This window comes from Strigops habroptila, chromosome 7 (assembly GCF_004027225.2).
Source record: "Strigops habroptila isolate Jane chromosome 7, bStrHab1.2.pri, whole genome shotgun sequence".
Taxonomy (NCBI): Eukaryota; Metazoa; Chordata; class Aves; order Psittaciformes; family Psittacidae; genus Strigops; species Strigops habroptila.
The window spans coordinates 17,684,015-17,706,096 of record NC_044283.2 but is presented as its reverse complement, the minus strand read 5'-3'; the positions used below and the strand labels follow the sequence as shown (position 1 = coordinate 17,706,096).

The 22,082-nt window shown below is 34.8% G+C and overlaps 1 protein-coding gene across 13 annotated transcripts in view; it reads right to left on the bottom strand.

Annotated features, from left to right (window-relative positions):
* Positions 1-3,003: 3,003 nt before the first annotated feature.
* Positions 3,004-22,082, bottom strand: part of SLIT2 (slit guidance ligand 2) — a 265,376-nt gene continuing 246,297 nt past the window's right edge. For 8 of the 13 annotated variants that reach the window (XM_030492432.1, XM_030492437.1, XM_030492436.1 and 5 more), the window contains 7 exons: positions 20,418-20,555; positions 20,080-20,320; positions 19,340-19,470; positions 13,509-13,663; positions 8,422-8,710; positions 4,544-4,755; positions 3,004-3,471 (listed from right to left, as the gene is read on the bottom strand). In XM_030492432.1, coding sequence (XP_030348292.1) covers positions 3,230-3,471; positions 4,544-4,755; positions 8,422-8,710; positions 13,509-13,663; positions 19,340-19,470; positions 20,080-20,320; positions 20,418-20,555 — 1,408 coding nt within the window. In that variant the 3' untranslated portion in view covers positions 3,004-3,229. Of the gene's footprint in view, positions 3,472-4,114; positions 4,204-4,543; positions 4,756-8,421; positions 8,711-13,508; positions 13,664-19,339; positions 19,471-20,079; positions 20,321-20,417; positions 20,556-22,082 lie in introns of all 13 variants that reach the window. The other 5 variants (XM_030492445.1, XM_030492444.1, XM_030492443.1 and 2 more) reach the window with 5 other exon arrangements.

Here is a 22,082-nt window from a genome sequence, read left to right as displayed (position 1 = left end):
ATGCAGTATTAACTTGAAGGGAGGAACTTGGTCACTATACTGAGTCATATCTTAGAATCATAGAATGGTTTGGGTTGGAAGGGACCTTAAAGATCATCTGATTCAAACCCCACTACCATGGGCAGGGACATCTTCCACTAGACCAGATTGCTGAAATCCCCATCCAGCCTGGCCTTGAACACTTCCAGGGATGGGAATTTCACTTCAGACTCAATGCTTTTTACGCATTTTATTCAATATGTTATAAGCAGGCTGCATAAGAGTGATTCCTATAGCAGGCAGTAGATCCTAGGAGAGAAACCTAACCCCTGAGGACTGTGTTAAAAGCTGCATAATTTATGTTTTTGAATGAAAGTCCATGAGTCCAGAGTGTTCTGCACTGAACTAAATTCTCCACTGTGTTCACTATGCCTAAAGCTACAGTTCCCCATTTCCCTTTTGGGAAATACAGGTGCAAGGCCGCCAATTATAGCAATATTACAAGAAACTTGATTTAGGCATGAAGAAGGTGTCAGCGTGACCCATCAGACTGAGAAAGTTATCTCTAGTCATGCACATCTTGTTGATGTTTAAGGACTTTCAGAGGTGAGAATACAGGACTGCTCAGGTTTCTAAGATGAGATGAGTCACTGTTTAATGTGGGTGTCTTATGCAGAGGTGCCCCTCCAGAGGAGTCCTGCCAAAGTTTTTTTGTTTGTTTGGGTTTTTTGTTTGTTTGTTTTGTCGTGCTCCCCCCCGCCCCTTTTTTTAAATTTTGTTTTAATTTTGGTTTTTTTTTCTGTCGAATTTCTAATTTTTTTGTTTAGTTCTGCTTAGAGACCACAAAAAGTCCCTGGCTTGATGGCCTCAGGATCACCAGTAGCTGCTAGCATTGCTTGAATACCAGTGCAAAGTTCCTCTTTCTCTTTCTCTGTCCGTATAAGGACAGAACTCCAGATACTTGGTATGAGGATTTTGCTCATACACATAAAAATAATACTGTTTCTCCAAGAATGTTATAGAAGTACTGCTGTGCAAAAATGACTTTTTTCCTCAAAGCTACCCCTATTTACAGAACATATAGAAATTGTAGAAACTGCAAAGAAGGCCTCATGCCAAAGGCTGTTTCATTGCATATTTAGACAAATTCTAAGGTATACTAGGTAAAAAAAATACAGACTTATCTATAGAAATTATATTACAGAAGAGAAAACTGATTAAGTATCATCCCATCCAATTGCTTAAATTAAAAATACTTAGTCCAAGATTAGTGAAAATGAATCCCTCTGAAGAATCAAATTAGTTGCTAAGACAACTGCCATTTGTCACACTGCCTTTTGTATAACCATTAAAGTATTAGGATAGACTCAGTTTGCCTTTTCATGCAGTGTATTTATGTCTTTCGTTAATTTTTGTATGAGTTCAGCTGTATTCATAATGAACCAACATTTTCAGATGTCACTGCCTGTAGGTGTGATAATCCCAAGTTAATTTGTTTTCAGATTTTAAGCAATGAATACACTAGATCTAGGGTTGTGTTTTATTCTGGTTTTTACCAATTATTCTTTGCAACTACAGATGTTTACTTAAAGGCTGTTAGACAATTTAAACTTCTCAGAAGAATACAAATAAAAGCTGTTAGTGAAGTAAATATCTGTTTAATTTACAAACATCAGTAGCATTACTGATATCAGTCCAAATAAGACAAAGCACACTGCATTACACATATACATCTAACTTTTTTGTAAAAAAAATATTAAAATAAAATTGAAAAAACATCTGCATTTTTACAGGGTACCCTGGGTTTTACTGAAAGAAGAACACAACCCACTACTGATTACCAACTCTACATTATAATTTAGCAGCAACATGTTAACATGGGGAACATTAGGGTAGTAAAGTAGTTTTATTATTTGGGGAAAGTCACAGTTCTTGATAGCACAGCCTTTTTTTCTTTTTTATAAAAAAGGTAAAGAGCTCCATGGGAATATTAATTTAAAAAGATCTACCCTCTAATGTCATTTTCTACACGCCATCTTATTTTCTGTAAGTACTGTATACAGGGAAAGTTAACTTCTCTACAATTGCCACCTAGTGTACAGGTATTTTCTGTCATACGTTACAGGTTCTTGGAAGGTGTCCTGAATATCTGATGTATGTGAAAACTGCAGATTGTCATCACTTTCAGATTCAGTGACACCAAGTGGTCAGATTCTAAGGGAAAGAAAAAGGGAAGGGGAAGGAGAGGATAAAACCAGACTGAAAACATTTACCCCAAGACAACATGCTACGTTAGTTCTATTGCAAAAAATCCTGATTTTTAAGTCCTTTAAAAAAAAAATTACAAAAATACTGGGACAAATATAAATTAATATATATTAAAGCATTGAAAAACAGTAAAAGGGATGGCCTAAAAGGGTTAAGTACAATGTACTTTGATACAATAAATATTTCTCAATGAAACCGAATACCATATAGAGTTGTTTAGAACTCATAGAAACAGAAATCCATATTATTACTAATTTATCCATCAATAATCTATTTTTATCATCCTCCAAACATTTATATTACAAAAAATTAATACTGGAAAAGGGCAGATAAACACTTTTGTTGTTTCTTTTGCTAACATGCTGACATAAAAGCATACATCATCAGGAGATTTCAGGATTATAGTATATTCTCGCATCTCCCGTTTCCCATTCATTAAATGGGACCCCATCTTCTCAAGATGCTTAAGAATTCCAAAAGATAAAATGTATTTTATACAATTGTTATTTCTGTATAATCTGATTCTTTTCCCTCATAATGCTTCCTCATCCATAGATAAGTGATTATGGTCTGTCAAGACAATAAAATATACTGATACGAAAGTGAAAAAACAAGCCTCACGTTCTGGTCAGTATTTCATCTCTGAGCTGTTAAGCTGAAAGTCACATGTGTATAGTGTCAGTGTATCTTCAGCATGTTATAAAGAAGAATCCATGTTAAAAGCAGTTAAAGTTTCCCATCTCTGTTGCAATGTTAACAGGTCTTTTTTTTTTTTTCTTCAAAGCTCCTCTTGGTTATGAGAAGTCTCAGTTCAAGCACTTGAATCTTTTCAAATGAAGAAAAAGTCTTTATTCTCATAATAAAAATAAGTCTGTTCTGTATTTTACAATATATTTCAAATATTTCCACTATGAAGCATTAATTAGTCCGACACGGTCAATAAGTATACAACATTTGCAAAAGACAAGTGTGACAGGGACACTTAGGAGGGACAATTTGTACAGCCACACTTCACCACTTTTTCAACCTCGTCCACAAATGATGACCCGTCAGTGCATTCAAAAGAGTATTTCCGTCTCTTGCTCCTTAGTGGTCCACAGCACTGCCCGGTTGAACATCCGCCTTTACATTCTAGTCTTGATACCTTCTTGGTCGTCTGGCACGCAGCATACCCTTGCTGCTTTTGGTAGTAATCTCGGATTCGTTCCCCTCGACAAGAGATTTCTGTAGAAAACAACATTTAAAATAAGAGATATACTTTTGAGACACAGATCAAAGAATGGTTGACATTGCTAAGGAAGATGCTGTTTCTAACTGCAGCTGGGAGTGATGTTTTAAAGTTTGACTCAGACTGTATATTGGAAACTAGAAACATAATTTTATTAATGCCGAGTTGTATCCCTATACCTCCTATTTTCAGTAAAGCTTATATTATGTATATGTAAACCGTAAATACAAAGCTATTACAATGACAAGAAAATTGGAAGCTTAAATATTTTCCTTTCTTATAAAAATACACATCTTCTGTTCCTACATTGCTTGCAGCTGATTCTGTTTACCATAGGGAAACGTTTTAGAGAGCATGCAATTTAATTTATTAGACCTGGAGTTTAATATTATTCAAACTCTTATTTAATACAACTTACATTCCACTAACTTCATAAATTACTGAGGTATAAAACCAGCTAAAAATGAGACATCTGTTAAAAGTTCTACAACCATATTCTTCTGTTCTATTCACATCTACGTACGATACAAAATAAATGCCATCTGGGGTAAGGGAAAGAGAGGGAGAGGGAGAGCTTTGGTAGACAAAGGAAAAAGAAAAAGGTAGGGGGAGAAGTCATCCTGTTTTCATCTGTCTCACCTGCATAATTCGCTGTGATAAATCAGTTGAAGCTGAGAGGTCAAAAGTAGAGTTTGTGATAAAACTAGGAGCAGAATCATTGGATTTGGCTTCTCAGTTGCAGAAGGCAGAGAAACAATAAATACAGAAAGATACAGCAGGTAAAAGGTAATATTTAAATATAGTAAAAATGTGTTTCTGAATAAAGGCAAAAAAGAGAAATGTTTTCACAGCAAAACATTTGATGAAAAAATCCTCAAAATATAAACAAATTCATGGGAAAAGTTTGATTTTTCTCTGACTGAGATAAATTCTTATGGTAAAAAAAAAGCAAGAAATGTGTGTATTGTGAGAAAAAAAAAGTTGGTAATGTTTTTGGCTGTTCATGTTTTAATAAAAAAAAATCTAAGGTAAAAACAACAATATTATATGGGGTTTTTTTTTTTTTACCTGTATCACAGCTGTCCCCCGTGTATCCGCTGCCGCATTCGCAATATGGTTTCCCAAGTCCTGAAAGCCTGCATTTGCCATGTTTACACCTGATGGATTGGCAGGGGTTAAACAGCATTTCTTCTTCATCACAGAGGACTCCCCCATGTCCCTGCAGGCATTTACAACTGTATGAAAATGCATTGATCGGCAAGCAGGTACCATGCACACATCTACAGGGGAAACAAGCCCAAGAGAATAAAAATAAATTATTCATCAAAGTTCAGGCTAAGCAACATTAACTACAAATACTTTGGACTGTACTCAGAAGAAATTGCTTTTGTTTCTAATGGACTTTTTCAGTGAGATGCAGTGAAGTGGTTTATAATTTGTATGCAGGTTTACATAAAAGAAGCTGCAGAACAATCTCACCAGAAAACAGCCACTGTAGATGTGTTATGGAAGACTTTTACAGGCCAGTTATTAAACCCAATACATCTTGTCTATGTAAATATTCAGCATGCTTTTGAGTAGAACACAGCAAAATCAAGATGGAATATAATCCGGATTAAGTAGAGAAAAAGGATACTCACCTGAAATTCTGGTTATTGTATAATTTAAAAAAACCTGCTATATTGTCACGAAGTATGGGGCTCCCAGCACAAATTCAGATCAGACACTTCCTACCTGAAACTCTTCTGACCCAAGCAATGGAAGTTTCAAACCTGAAGACGTGCTCCAATTTTAAATATCAGCCTGCATTGCCAACTGCCATTAGTGTGGTCATATAATGTATGTTCTTACTACTTTTGAGAGAGAGAGGTGGTGTTTCCCAGAAGGAGGATGTTCATAGGTGTAAGGTGAAGATTAGGAGAATTCACGTTCTGAAATGACCACCAATTACTTTGTTCATTTGGTGGCACAGGGTCAATAGCTTTCTTCCTAAAATAGTATTTTCTTTAACTGTTGTCTTGATACACAAGTTTTCTATCTACATATTTCCTAGGGAGACCACAGTGAAGATCCTCTGTAGGGAGGAACGCAATCCTGACATTCAATGTCATGGTTACCCTCTCTAATGTTTCTGCTCTCTAATATTTCTCCTCTCTAATGTTTTTCCTCTCTGTACCACAAGATTTCTGAGCCCACAACCTCTTTAGTAGGTTTTGACAGCCACATAAATAAATATATAAGTAACTGAAAAGCTTTAGATAAAAAAAAAAAAATCCCATTCCATCTAAAATAAAATCCTTTGAATTTGAAGATGGAAAAAAATTAATAAAATAATGCATGTTGTAGTAAGAGTTCTGTTATGAACAACATCTCATTTTGACATTTTTTAGATAACACTTTATTTCTAGAAACATTTTGTTTTGTACTCTACTTCTTCAGTACAGTAGGAAACTTGGTAAAACTGAAAGAATTAACAAGTTTTTAACTCAGAAAATTGAATCAACTATTTAAAATGGTTTCATTTAATAAATAACTACAAGTTCCACTCATCAATGAATTCTACATTACAATTCTCTATCTGTACCCTTAATTCTGTACAAGTGCTTTAGAAATAGTATGACTTGGAGGAAAAAGAGTGTGGGAAGTCAGTCTTATCACAGAATATTTGAAAGGCACAACACATAGCCTTCATTCACATATCCAGTTTTGCATTAAAAACTGCAAATACAGAACTTAATACCTTAAGCACCTCTAACTTCTCTCTTATGCAAAAGCCTCTACTTTTGAAGCAACCATGTTCCCTAAAAACTTCCAAGCTGTTCTTGTGGTTGAAGTCTGATTTTTTTGTTTAGCTTTCATTATGTTTAGCTTTCATTTTGTTTAGCTTTCATTATGTTCAGCATTTTATCTGTTTAACATTTAAAAAACATCCACTCTGAGGACATCTGATCTATGAAGTTACTCAGGTGACACTGACAACATATAGTCATATATGAATTCTATATAAACTATTTATTCTATCTATTCTATATAGACTGTTTTAGATATCAAAGCAATCTGTGTCAGGATCTTTGGTACAGTTTTGCTTGACTTAGAAGATGATTAAATCTTAGCTAATGCCAACTCTCATACTTTTGCTTCCACCTGTTCTTTGAAGCCTTAAATTTCATCTTCAGACTGTACTGAAAGGAATGTCAAGCTAAGTGCAAAGTCATAGGTACAGTTTCATCTTACCTAATTTTGGGTACCTATGTCAGGCACTCAAGTGAGATCTATAATTGCCATGAGCTCCCCACAGAGTCATGGAGAGAAATGAGCTTATCCAGAGTGTTTACTCTTTAGAAATGCGTTTATTCCTTTACTGACTATAGAGCAAACTTTGGTGACTATGTTCCTAAGTCAAGCACCTAGATTTAGGTAAAATAAATCTAAGCCTTAAGCCTTTTCATGGTATGCAGGAATCTCTAAAAGATCCCCTACATTTTCAAAACAGAGATCACAGTGACAATTCTGTTTCTCGAATAAAGTATAAATGTTACACTGCATTAGAAAGATAAAATGCATCTATTCAACAGACAGGATTTAGAGATGAATCAAGAAATACAGAATCAAAATCCCCCTTGGTATTTTTTAACCTGCTGTGACTTCCTTTCTTTATCTCTTAAGTTACTGTGAAAGAAGACAGGGTAAGAAAAAGACCCATACACAATGAAATGCTATTTATTAATGGTATGTTTCAAAAATTCACTGCTATAGCTTTGTGATGGTTCAAAACTTAAGAGTAATGGAAGAGTCCCCAACCAATATAAATGATGCCAACTGCACTGTAAAGCATGCTGAAGCATGGTGTGTAAAGCTTTAAAGGGTCAGAATCTCCACACACCCTGTTTAAAAAGATCACTTAAACATAATTTTATATGGAAATTGAAAATCATCTTATTGGAATTTCTTAGTAAACTCAGGCCACTGGTCCTGAAAAGTCAGAAGTTATATAGGCCAGAGCACTGAAAAAGCAGCAGCCAAAAGATTCAAGCAGATTACTTTACTCTACAAAGAAACAAAAAAAAAAACCCCAACCCCAAAACAATGCAAAGAATTGGTTGCAACTTCGGTAAGGGCAGTGGTAATGGCAAACGGAATGACATCTTGTTGCCCATGACCAACAAATCCTGGAGAACTTTGAACTTCTGAAGTTTCTGATCATCTTGTGCTGGGAGACCATGAGCCAGAAAATTGAATCTGTCTCTATAGTAAATTTAAAAGATGAATATGCATAGATATCAATACTCTCATAGACACATATATATATATACATATACCTCTCTCTCTCTACACCTATACATGACCCTCTCTATAAACATCCATAAAATGTCCAACCTAAAATGTTTTAGTCAAATCAGCAAAAAGAATTAGCACACACAGACTTAAACAGAAGTTAACCATAAAGATGAAAATCTGTTTTCCTGCTAAAACCTGGGGTACTGTGAAAATATAAAAATATTAGATATATATTGCATCAAGCTTTTTAAACTCATTAGAGAATAACAATAATAATACTAATTTTTGTCACTATACAATTACAAATAAGCAAATATATATTTTTTTCCATTTGCGATTTCTAAATTATTTTTGTACCAAGTGTCATACCAACACTTGCATCAGCATAACTCATAATAAAGGAAGCACATACAGAAGTATGTAAGAGCACTTCCCAGGCTTTAGGCAGAACTTCATGAGATGTGTGTATCTGCTCCCCTAAATGGGGGACTTTTCCTCATTAAGTTTATGGAAAAAATAGACTATAACCTGGACTCTGTTTTCACTTTTACGTGTTCAGGATATTTTGTTTCTTGCTGAAAAAAGTGTGAATATTCATGAAAAAAATACACGTAACAGGAGACACATATTCATATTATACTACTATTCTGCCTTGAGGAAGGACATACTTGTTTCCAAGACATGGGTCATTAGTTTGTTGATCACACAGGGGTCCAGTCCATCCACCTTCACACTCACAGGAAAAGCCTGACTGGCTGGTAGCATGGCATGTTCCATGCACACAAACTTTCTTGTGACAAGGCTCACAACCTGGCAGAATTCCCATTTGCAGTGGCACATTTCTGAAGTCCTGGAGCTCGCTGTTGATGTATAGGTTACGGATGCAACCATGGAAGCTGGTGCCATTCTGTCCTGGAGACTGGCGTAAAGCTGCTATGTTATTTTTCACAGGCATACCTAGGAAATTAATAATAGCAAATAATCAGTATAATCTTTGGTGTAATTTTCTGTACCATTTTCTCTATTTTAAAAACTTTTTTGAAGAAATATTTCTTCCTAATTAATTATTCTTAGATATTCAGCCTACAAGCATAAGCAATGTTCTAGTATTTGGAAATTTTCCTGATTGTCAAGCATGAATGTAAACGAGCTCCAAATACATAAGTTTCTAGGTCCAACTAAAGAGATGTATATGGGACTTCATACAGGAAGCTCACAACTGTGAGAAGGTTTGGATACATGCCATTTTTGACCTAGTGCAATTTAAGTCCAAGATAGTACATAGTTTCTGAATCTTGGAAAAACAAAAGTTGTTGAAATTTAGCAACTGATATGAGATTTTTTGTAAGCTGCTAAGATATTCAAATCCAGAAGAATTTAGTAGGACCAGCTCATCAATTTGGAGCTGGCATACACATTCAAATGTGAAATTTTGCTAATGAAAATTCTTACATAGGAAAGCTCAACAGATTGAGGTTCCATTTCTTTCAAAAATATTTTTGTTTAGCTTGTCTCAAAGAAACAGATTAATAAAAAAGCCACTCATAGTTTGCCATTAAAGTTTAAAACAAAGGTAATCAGTAATAGCAATAATTTGACATCAAAAGACTTATGTGCAGGTATTTCTAGATAGTGCAAATGCCCCTGATGTTGACTATTTTCAGAATAATTCCTCTGGTTTACTCCCTAATTAGAGCAGTAGGCATATGTGATACAGTTATCCTATTGTGATCAGTTAATAATTTAAGAATAATTCAGAAGTAACATTACTATTAAACATTGTTTCCTTGTAAAAATGAAGTCTCTTCTACTTGTACCCCTTGCTTTTTTTTAAACTTATTGCCAACATATTGGCCTATATTAGTTAGTCCTTAAGATATTACATTCAAATAATGAATACACAAATGCCTAAACACCTTCTGAGATTAATAAGTAACGGAAATAAAAGTGTACTGAGAATTAGAAAAGGATCTATTTACCTGAAAATATATATGCTTATTAGCTGCACTGGTTTATTCCTAGGCAAAATTAGCAATCTTCATTCTGGTACTCAGTTAGATAACCACAGAAAGAGGTAATGTTCTGTTAGTTGCTCCTTAACCATGTAAACTGATACTTCTAATGGTTTTGTGCAGTTTGAACAGTTAAGAGTCATGCAGAAGTGCTATGTAAACTAATGGAGTAGACCTTCCTTTCATTCAGAGGTTATTGTAATTTCATTTGTGCTAAGCTTCAGTGATTATAGAAATGAACAATGTTGCATCCATGCTGCTGAAGAGCCTAATCTTCTTTGATCTTATCAGTTAAGTAAACCAGGCTTGGGACTGTTGTATTAAAGGACTCAGACTGCAAACAACTACTAGCTTCCATTTCCTCAAAACTATTCGCCATATTCTCATAATCCAGGGACAAAACACTGTAAAAATGAAAGCTGCATAAAGCTAAGTAATGCAGTGTTAAACTAGATGTTATTCTTCTAAGTGTCAGGAAACTTGGATATGATTTCTGGGAACCATATAAGCATATATGACACCAGATAATATGAGGTATATAACGTGATTGAATTTTTTGTCTATAATCTCTAATATGGAAAATATTTGGAAACACAAGCTTTTAGCCTATACACTTTTTGCTGCTTATAGCAAGTTACCAAGTGTTAGAAGGCCAAAGTGTGTGCAAAAGCTGTCCATATTCTTTAGCAATATTTCTTAGATAATTTTTAGATAAAGGTTGTTTATTAGTTAAAAAAGAACTGCCATAGAAACAATGCAGACAAATATTTCAGCTCTATTTTTGGAAAGGCAAGAAAGTAGTTTCTGCCCCCCTTTAAGCTTTTGGTCACTGAATCTGACTACAGGTAAATTACCAAATTACTGCTCAAGGAGGCAAATGGTAAGACCTCTATTAAATAACAGTTATACAATAAAACTGTCAAAATGAGTATCTCATTCTAGAAGTTCCTAGAACAGAGCAGGCACAAATGAAAAGCAGCCGATGCTCTACTTTCTCAGAAATAGGGACTTCCATGAAACAAGGTGTCACTCTCAATGAGTAAAATATGCTCTAATTTCTTAGGGAAGAATGTAAATTATCAGTGAAGTCTAACCCCTTTGAAGAGTTTTTGAGAAGAAACAGACTTCTTACAAAAAGCCACAGGCTTTCAATATGATTTACCGAAATCTGTTATAGAAAGACTGAAAAATATCTAGCACGTGCATTCTGACCACACAAGAGAGCCATACAGTTGGAAAAAGGTCAAAAAAAAAAAAAAAAAAAAAAAGGAAGATTAAAAAAGGACAAAAAAAGTGATTAGCCTATTTTCTGTAAAAATAAAGTTAAATTTCAAACCAACCCAAATACTGTGAACCAGGAACAACTTTGCTAAAAAAAAAAAAAAAAAGAGGGGGGTGCATTGGGAGAGAGAAAATGAGGGAGAATGAAAGAAAGAATGAGAATGAGAGAATGTACACCATACAAGGGCTTGCTGTCAAGTCTGAATTTCATCCTGCCAGCTGAGGTGATGCTTACCAGAAATGCCATTTTAGCAGGAAGGTGATAAGAGTAAGTGTAAGCTACATGATGATATAGGTGTCAAACTAAGATTTTGGCAAAGACAAAATTACTGTATAAAATCCTGGTGAGAATTTGAGTTCTTCACTGCTGGAAAAGTGTGATCAAATTCTCTAAAAATTCTAGATACAGTTGGGTAAGAAAAAATTGAATGAATCTCAAAAAGATGGGTAATAAAAGATACAGCAGTGTAAGTTAACTGTCTCAAGAATTTTAAAGATCATAAATAGATAAACATAGATAAAGAACAGGAAAGTTTCAGAGCTCAGTATCAACCTACTGTGTTTCTTGCTTTGTTTTGTATTAATTTGCTTCTAATAATGGTTTTCATTCTGTTTTGGACCAACATTTTCTATGACAAGGAAATAATTGACTGCTTGGAGCCTGAATGTGAAGAATAGGAATAGTAGGAACACAGGACCTCTCTAACGAATATGCACTAGGTTGAAAAAGATTCCTGCTCTTAGGAATCAAATCACTGAAGGAAAACATTATTTCCAAAAGTTATTTATTCTGATACTTCATTAAGATGATGCAGATTAGTATGATTCTTCTAATGGAGACAAAGATATGCAAGGTGAAGAAGCAGGGAAGAACCATATGTCACAGACCAAGTAACTATTAGCACTGGACAGAATAAATGTTTATAGGTGGGAGTCTTAGCCTCATTTCATCAAAAGGTGCCCATAACAGACAGACCATTCTGCGTTAAACTCAGTTTTCAAGAAGTAGTAAAATTTGCGTTAGCTGTCATCAAATAACAAACTCATGTTGCCAATACAAGTAAGCAAGCACACAGCGTCTTATTAGAATCTAGGACAATCTCTCCTTCCAAAAAATGCGGCATATGTAAACAACAGAAGTGATACACATGAAAAAAATGCAGATGTGCTTCCACAAGGCAATCCTCCTTTAAAGATTCATGACATGAAGCGATTTTAAAGGCAGCTCATACATTTGGTAGTTTTAATTCTTTTCTCTGCTGGTACGAGGAGTGATGACCAATATTGAATTCTATCTTGTACGTGTTCCCATGTTAGATGGAAGAAGGCAATGACAAAATCTGAAAAGATTTTACAAAAAAGCTGGTGTTTCAACAGAAGAATGGGGATTTTCAGTGACAAAAGTCAACTTACTCCTCATCACTTGTAACCGATACATTTATTATACTAGTTAGACTATTCTTGATTGGTATCAAAGCAGCTTCTTGTTTTTCTTTTCCATTAGAGATAAATCTAAGTAACTACCCTGAGCTTTTCTGTGTATTTAGAAAGGACAAATAACACCTTTTCTAGAGAAAACAGGCATCTCACATAGGTACTACTGGTAGCACAATTTTTTGCAAAGAGGCAAGATGCAAGTCTAAAAACGTGTTCTCAAACACAAAACAGTTCTTAAAAATTAAATAAAATGAAAAAGAATGTAGGAAAGTAGGTATTCTTTTTGCAGAAAGAACAGATCAGAAGGAGACTCCTTACATGCCTCCTTTAAGAGTGTAAAGTTAAACTAAATAGAAGATGAAGACTGGTAGATCAATAGTATTTAAAAACCATGCTGAATCTCTCATCACAAAGAACTTAGTCTTGCTGCGAAGGAGAGTAAGAAGGCACAAAGTGGTGGCTGGATTCTTTTACCTAGGTTCTATCTCCACAATCACCTACTACCAGTTTTACTGAAACAAACAATTCTTTCTTCTCAAAACAAACCAAAAACCCCGACAACAAACCCTGCCACATACTGTGAGGCAACTGTCCAGGTGGTTCCCTTCTTACCTAATGTCATAATTCCTGTCAGCCCTAAGCAATAAGCTCTCCAGACATAAATTATAATTCATGGCTTTATACCTTGCTATCATTTCCTGCAGATACCTGTGTGGCGAAATAGAAACGTAAAACATAACCAAAACAGAATGCGACCATTCTACACTTTCTGAATAGGCATTATGGAATCTTCAGGTAGCTGAACAACATTACACATACTTCTTCAGTATGATAAAAAGCTATGTAACAGTAGCAGTTTGAGGACATACTAATTGTTAAAATTAAAACTATTGAGATTAACTGCTGAAGTTTCATCTTAAGGTGTTATCTCAATGAATGAGTCTTTTACCGTGTGTTTATTAATGCATGTTACCAGAGTAAATTAGCTATAATACCATTAGTAAGAGGCAGTAAGATCCTCTTACCTCCTACATACAGCGGAGAATCAAAATTCAGAGTGGATTGCTTGGACAAATTGGTAATTATCTTGGGGCTTCCTCCATCAATAGATAAAGACAGAATCTGATCCATAGCTAGCAGCTCCACAATATGGAAATTGCCATCATTAATTGTTTCCACACTGCAAAATAAACATTAATATTAATTTTAAACAGTTGATGGTCTGGTTAGAACAGGTTTTGATCTTCTTCCTCTTTGAGTTAATACAGCTTCAGAACAGAACTTCTCCAGGGGTGCAGTCTCCTGAAAACTAGATTTTAAGCAAGGACATGCATGTATGCTTAAGAGCTAATACAGTACCCCTTCAATAACACTCTATTAACAATACGTATTGTAGACTAATAGCTCTTTTCCATTCAAAGTTATTCATGCCCTCATAAAATAATGAACCTTCCAACCCAAACCATTCTATGATTCTAATGTTATTTCAAGATCTTATTTGCGTGCACACGTATGTGTGTATGTATCCTACATGTTGCATAGCATTGGGTTTACATATTTTGCAAGTATGAAGGCCTGAGTTCACTCCAGTGTTATATAAACCTACTATTTTACAGAATATGAAATTGCATCTAACCTTAGTCCTGCCAGACAAAACCACATCATTGGTCCAGACAGCTCCATTGACACTAGCAACAAAGTAATTTGTTGTCTTTATTAGGCATGATTATTTCTGAATGTTCAGCTTCTGGCTAGTGCAGTGAATAGCATATGCTATTTCCTTCAGCTTGCTAAGAAGATATGAACCCACTAGTAGGAGAATGCCCAAAGGGTGTCATGCAGAAAAGGCTTGTTTCAAGCATGGTGCTTATGTGTAAGGACAAGCCTACACACATTACTAAGTACAAGAAATGGCTGCCTATGTTAACCAGCTTAAATATCTACATAGCAAATGTTTAAGTGCAGGGTAACTACTTTGCATTTGAATACAGTTTATGTACATCAGAGAAGGAAGAATATTATTATTTAATTTTGGGACTGAATATATCATTGTTCTTCCATTGCTTCTAGCCCATACTCTCTCCCCAAACACTGGAGAATTAAGAGCTGAATGTATGGCTGCATGGAAGTCATGACAATGAGCTGTAGTCCAGAGACCAGACATTATAACCATTCCCATGAGAGCCTTTATTTGCTTCAGGGCACCATCAAGTAAGTAAGCTTAAGCCTTTGAAAAAAGTTGTTCAAATGAACCAATTGTATGATAGCCTGAGATGGACTGAACAGTCATACAGTCAGTTAGCTCTTCTCATTAGGAAAGCAGTATAGCTGAAAGGGATTAGCTTCCTAAATCTCAAGGCAAAAATCAAGCAAATTGCCTTATAACATCCCTAGCAACGTTTTAATTAACCTAACTGCTTTTGTCCTGGAACACATCAGAAGCACTCACAAGGTTGTTTACAACGGTGACACATTAAATAGCTTCTTAGCTATTTATTAACAACTCTAACTATGTGGACAAGCTCAGCTCAATATGGGTAAAAGATCTGCATGGTAGTATGCATGCTTTACATAAACTTGGCTCTCTGTGAAAGTACAAACACACAACAGAGCAGACACTGGCAGAATAAACACTTTCTGGGAATGGGCAGGAGGGGGACTGCCAGGTTCCATGGAAAAAAGAAAAGGTCAGGGTTCATCATTCCTAAAAAGTAAGGTCTATTCAAGGTACTAAAGAGTTGGGTTTTTGATTTCTGTGATAAAGCAACAAGAAAAGTGCCAGGATTAATTTCTTTAAAACATTTCAATGAATCCAGGAAAAAAGTGGATGAAACCAAAATGTGTATGACTTCTTGACTGAAGCAAGCAAGAAACCCTAACGCAATGTTCTTGTTCCAAGGAAATTTATGTTATCTAACAATTTATCAACCTTGCACACAATAATATTTAAAAGGATGAGAGCAACACAGAACATGCATTTTTATAGCAAGAGGTCATTCCTGGGATGTATAAAACATAATGTGTGAAGGGAATGTGTCTTTAAAAGTTATTATTAAAAGCTTCTAGTTTAAACTGTTTTACTGGTAAAAATTTACTGCAGAAAGAGGAGCCCTCTTAGGTAAGGGTGCTTGAAATTAAAGGGGAAATAAGCACTAGGCATATCTGTGCAATATTTCCTGCCAATGCACTTATATTACTTCTAGCCCATTTCCCATTGGAGAAATGAGAGCTGAATGCATAGATCCTAATGAAAAGCTGTAAGAAAAACTGATTTAAAGCTTCTGGAACTCTTTAGAAGAGTAATGATTTGGGAAGAAATATTCCATATTTCCAATAAATATATGATGAAAACTGGTTTACAGAATGAAAAAGTTTTTTTTTTATTTTTTTTGTTTTGTTTTGGTTTTTGTGTGTGTGTGCGTAAAAAACATTTAACATCTCAAAATGGATGTCCAGACAGAACAAAGCCCAAGTGGATCAGCTTTTCCCAAATAACCATCTCCAATGAATTAATTTTCTTTACTGGTCTTGGCAATGCCACCATCTCATCTTGTTACTCAGATTGACTGATGAGTGCTTCTAGGGTGATGGCTCTTTCTGCAGTCAATTCCCATTGGTAAAGCAGTTCTCATTCTTTACACAGCTAGGCCGCTATTATTTTTGATTGTCCATATTTACAATGATTAAATCACCTGTTTGCAGCTTTGTTTTGTTGCTACTGCTAGCACTTCTCTAGGCCTTACAGCTCCCATCTGACTCCTTTTCAACATACCATTTCTTGATGGTCATTTATATTATAAAACTTTTATTTGAAACTCTCTATTGGCTCTTTTATTTTATTTTGGCCTCTGTTCCAGGCATCTTGTCATTGTTCAGTAGAGTACAACTTGTCTTATTCTTTTTCCTATACTATCCATGAATCTTCACTTCCTTAATGAAATCTGTAAATCCCTTGATAAACTTACCAGTTGTTTAATTTCCTTTCTGTCCTTCTCACTGTAAGCAACTTCTCATCTTAGTTTGCAAACTATCTACCCAGTTATCAGATCAATCCTAAACCTCGCTCTTCTTCAAGGTGATGAGTTAAAATGCTCTTTTGTCTTCTTCATGTCTCCCTGATAAAACATAATACATTAACTTGCTTGCTTTTATAATTCATCATTTATTTGTACTGGATCTGGCTGGAATCTTCATAATAGCTGATATGGTGCTATGTTTTAGGTTTGTGACCAAAACATTGCTGATAACTCACTAATGTTTTAGCTGTTGTTGAATAATATTTGCACAGTGTCGAGGCCTTCTGTTTTTCACTCTGCCACCTCAGTGAATATATTAGGCGTGCGCATGAGGTTAGGAAGGGACACAACCAGGAAGATGACCTGAACATTCAGAAGAAGCAAAATTAGGCCTACAGAGAAAGAAGAGAAAGATGTAGGATAGGGCAAGAAACAGTTAGAATAAAGCAAGAATCAGAATAACAGTAGCAGATCGTAAGGAAAATGGGACTAGAAACTGAGTCAAGGAGGAGACTGAGACGGATGAAATAGAGAAAAGGAAAAGTGAATAGGTAGGTTCATGTAGATTATGTTTGTCAGCAGTTTTTGAGCAAAGATGATCAGATCTACCTGGCTTGGAAAAAAAATGAAGGGAGGGAAGGGAGTAAAGAAACCACGCTGTTGGACTGAAAGAAGGATAGGAAACATGACAGGAGACAGCTTTAATAGGTAACAAAGGTACAGAGAGATAGCATGCAACGAGTGGATGAAAAGAAGGTAGAGAGCTTAAAAAGGGCAGGAAATGACACAAAGATCCTAGGAAGGTAGAACAGTAAGAACTGGAAATAGGGATGGCTGGAAACAAGTTAGAAAAATAGAAATAGGTTGGAGAGGGTGAAGGGATTAAAGTATGTGTAAAAGATCCTGTGCTACGACATACTCCTTTCTAGAACCTGAAATAGAAATAAAATAATAATCTAATTTGTAGATTGATCAGAGTGACCACTAGATGCTCAAACATATACACAAATGTGGAAATGTATACATGGATTCCAACAGATGTATTTCTCTCATGTACGAAAGACTTCATTACAGTTGATCTCAGTACCATGACATGGGATTTTCAAATATCTCCTTGAAACTCATACTTATTTGAAACAAAAGGGAGGTTAATAATACTAGCACTAGTAATATTACAAGTGTGTATCTGCTTCACTAAACAACAGTGTCACTATGTAACACTTCACTACACATCCCATTTCTTCACAGAATGACAATGCATTCTCTACTTGTCATATAATTCAAAAGAGCTGATCAGATATGTAAGGGAGATGCTTTTAGTTGTTCTGTAACAGTAACCTAATTGAGACTGTTTGCTAATTGATTACTTGGTTATTAATGCCTTCTACATTTATGGTTTTTAATTTTGCCTGTGTAAGTATTGTTTTCCAATCTTCTTCTAGAAAACTAAAATGGGCAAGTGTGAGTTACCAGTTTTTATTATATTCCTGTAATACTGGAGAAAGCATTAAATTGATGAGAAAGAAATAAAAGTTTTGGATGTGAAGAAGTATTCTTGATAGAAAAAACAAATGGGAGTGAAAATAACTTGAAATTACATGAGATTCTGATTCCTATTGCTTCCCATTCTCAGACACCTGTATATATCAAAATAAAAATCAACAAAAATAATTAAACTCCTTACAAAACATTTCCACATGTTAAACCATTCCATGGAATTGTAAAAAACTTTATGAAATACACATTGCATCAGAAAATAAAAGTAACCTTAAGATGCTTATTGTAAAAAGCTATGATTTTACTAAACAACTTTATCCTATATTTTATAGGAATGATTTTTCTTCTGTGGAATGCTTTTAGTAATCTACTAAAACCACAGTTCCCTTGGTGCTATTACCTAACAAAGTTTAGCATTGCTTCCCTGCTTAAGCTTTTGATTTTATATTGTCATTTGAGTACAATCATTTCTAAAAATCATATATTTTCAATCAAATATCCCTAACAGAATGCAGAACAATGTCAACTGCTACAACCTCCAGCAAGTAAATACACACTAGGTATAATTTTACAACACAAATGGTGAATACAGCAAAAAGATTCAAGAAAAAACTCATTTTACACTTCCCTTTATTTCTGAGTGTGTTTGTAACAATGGGCAATCAAGGCCAAGAAGTGATGCCTGTTGTCTTTTTGATCACTCTTGCAATGTCTGTCTGCAAATTCTTGAGAAATTACATATAACCTTTCCAGAAATTCAGGTGGTAATTTTTCAGAGAACTAGAGAAATTTGACTTAAAAAACCTTCGAAAATTAGCTCCAGAAGCAGATGTGGATTCTGTCTCATAATGAGTTTGGAAGCAAAAAATATTTCTTTTTCAAGGATAGTGCCTTTTTTCGGAATTGAGTTTTTAGCTTTCTATTCATTTGGCAAGGAAAAGTCCAACATTACATGACTGTCTAGCATAGAGGAAAAGAGAAACTTCCAGTTCATTTCTGCTTGTGCAGTACAGTTCTGCACTTTACCCTGCACACTAGGAAATTATTTGGCACTAACATCATCAAAAAAACTTCACTTCCACACGTGAGCTTTACATAAATGTATAAATATTCTACTGAAAGCAAATTTTTATTCAGTATTAATGGATCAAATAATATATTATCTTTGGACATATCTGCCTTTTATTTTCCAAGCCAAATCATGTATTTTGGCAAAAGGTTTTAAATGTCTGACAATACATTCATTTGCATATATTTCTTTTAACCATATATTCAAAAATATGACTTTGATATAAGGAATTAATGTTTTGCTTCAGTTAGAAATTTGTTTCATCTGGGTTCACCTGTAGATAGCAGAGGCTGGGTAAGATCCTGTGTCATAGCTGACCCTCACTCTACCCCGGTACAGCTCTACAGCTATATGATCTTTATCGCCTTTGTAGAGCAGGATCCCACTGTCTTCATCTGTGGCGATCTAGTAAAAAGAAAGAATCACTTAGAATAAAAATAAATAGTAAATAAAAATGCTGTATTAAGCGAATCTCTGAATTTACTGCCATAGTCTATTACTTCGTAATAAAATTCTTTCTGGAAGGACAACCTTACAAAATTCTTTTCCTTCTATCAATAAGCACATCTACTTCAATATGAATATAGTTATTCCAGTGATTTTTCTAGATTTTTAGCTCAAACTGCGAAAAGCTCTTTAAGTGAGGGAATGACAATTTTGGCTAATCTTCCACACCATATAAAGTAATTTACACTCTTTTCCAGATAGCGATAGGACAAGGGGTAATGGGTTTAAACTTAAACAGGGGAAGATCAGGTTAGATATAAGGAAGAAGTTCTTTACTGTGAGGGTGGTGAGGCACTGGAAGAGGTTGCCCAAAGAAATGGAAAACGCTCCACCCCTGGCAGTGTTCAAGACCAGGTTGGACAGAGCCTTGGGTGACATGGTGTAGGGTGAGGTGTCCCTGCCCATGGCAGGGGGGTTGGAACTAGATGACCTTAAGATCCTTTCCAACCCAAACCATTCTATGATTCTTTGATTCCAGATCACAATCTACAACACAAATAATCTTACCTGTAAAGTGATATTGGTTTGGGGGCGTATCTTTGCTGACGGGATTTGTAGATAGGATTCTTTATTGATGAAGTTTATACTGATCAGCTTTTCGCATTTCTCACCCTGGTAGCCTGATAAACACTGACAGATTGGTTCACTCTCTTTTATGATACACTGGGCTCCATTTTGACATTCATAATTATCACAAGGGCTGGTGCGAGGTAGAACCATTGGTGGTGAAAACTCACAAAACAAGCCACTAAATGCAAACAAAAAATTAGTATTGCCAAAAAAAAAAAAAAAGGCAACTTTGACAGAAGACATACATGCCTGTACTGCCTTCGGGTCTTTCTCACCTGTATCCTTCTGGGCAAATACATGTATATCCATTAACTGCATCAGTACACTGTGCTCCATTTTTACATTTGTTGTCTTGGCAGTCATCAAAGTCAATATCACAATGCTCACCTACATATCCAGGTGTGCAATCACATCTGTGAAACAGGAAAGCAAGTGGGATAGCACAGTGCTTATGAAAGTTAAGGAACTACTGAATTGTTTAAAACTCAAGAAAAAAATGCATTATTGTGACTTTTTTGTGTAATTACTATATAAGGAATCCACATGTGTTTGCTAGTTACACATGCTTACTCATCTGCCATTATATTGAAGATCTGTGTTTTAAATCTAGGGAGCCCTCATTAATAATTTTGACAGTTGCTTTTGGAATTTATGAGTAATGCAGAAAATTACAGGACGTTGTAAGTGGCTTTGAACACTAAAAATAATCAATATGCTTAGTCGTTGAAGCACAGGCAAATAATCCAAAGCTTGTATTATGCTGATAGATATTTTCTTTGTCAACTGAACAGCTACGAATTGCCCAATGGTCCATTTATACAGTCCAGAGTTTATGCATAATTGGTTCCCCTCGAAGCTCAATTTTTTAAAAAATTAAGATGTATGTAATTGATTTAATTAAATCTTGTGATTCCCTCCTTGATGGTGTTTCTTTTAGTATCTAAAATTTTCTTTAAAGTGGCAAGAGTAATTTTAAATAGCTTGTAACTTTATTTAAAGTACTTGAATCAAATATGTTTTAATTTTTATTTAAAAATATATACAAATAAAAATAGTGAAAAAAGAATATAAAGCATGCTATTAAAAAGCTAAGTGAGATACATTCTTGAAGTTACTGCATGTACTGTTTCTCACTTAAAATCTCAGAAAGTAACGTGGAAGATTAATGAACTAGACAGTAAAGTATAAGATGCCAGACTAGGTTTACTGAAGTGGTATGAAGAAAATAAACATAACACACAACAATTGAAATCCAACAAGTTTTCTATTTTCCAATTGAAAACTATCAACTTAATTTTACATTCATTTGCATATTTATTTGAATATTTTTTTGTATTTTAAATAAAATGTCATTTCATAAGTAGTAGGAATGGTACTAAATAATCTGATTTTAGCACAAGAGAATACTGCATAAACCAGGTGCTTTTGACAATTGAAATCTGCAGGTTTCCTGTATTTATTAACCGAAAGTCTATTAAAAACACTTTAAATTGTGCATGCTAATTAATTATGATAAGGATATGGTCTAATTAAAGATTAGTTTTCCTGGGGATGAACTGCTATAGTTTTTACCTTCCAACTTACCTTCCTAATAATGTTTTTCACAATTACTTCTCAGAAAGCAGTGTAATTATTCCACTTCAATTAAACGCAATTATTTTCCTACTGTCCAAGCAGTAAAAGGGTTTTGTACAGACTGTCACATAGACTAACTGCTCTACTCTGCATTCCTATTTAAAATCTGTCTGGAATTAGAACTGTTAAGGATCCATAAAATTCTGTGAAACACATTTAAGATAATAATGTAGTCCGACATGAAAATAATGGCCTATTCTGCTGTAATGCTTAGTAATAACTGAAATTAGTATTTTGAGACTAGAACTTGCTTCCACTAAAAGAAAAGGAGAAGTTAAGCAGGATAAAAAAATAGCAATTTAGAT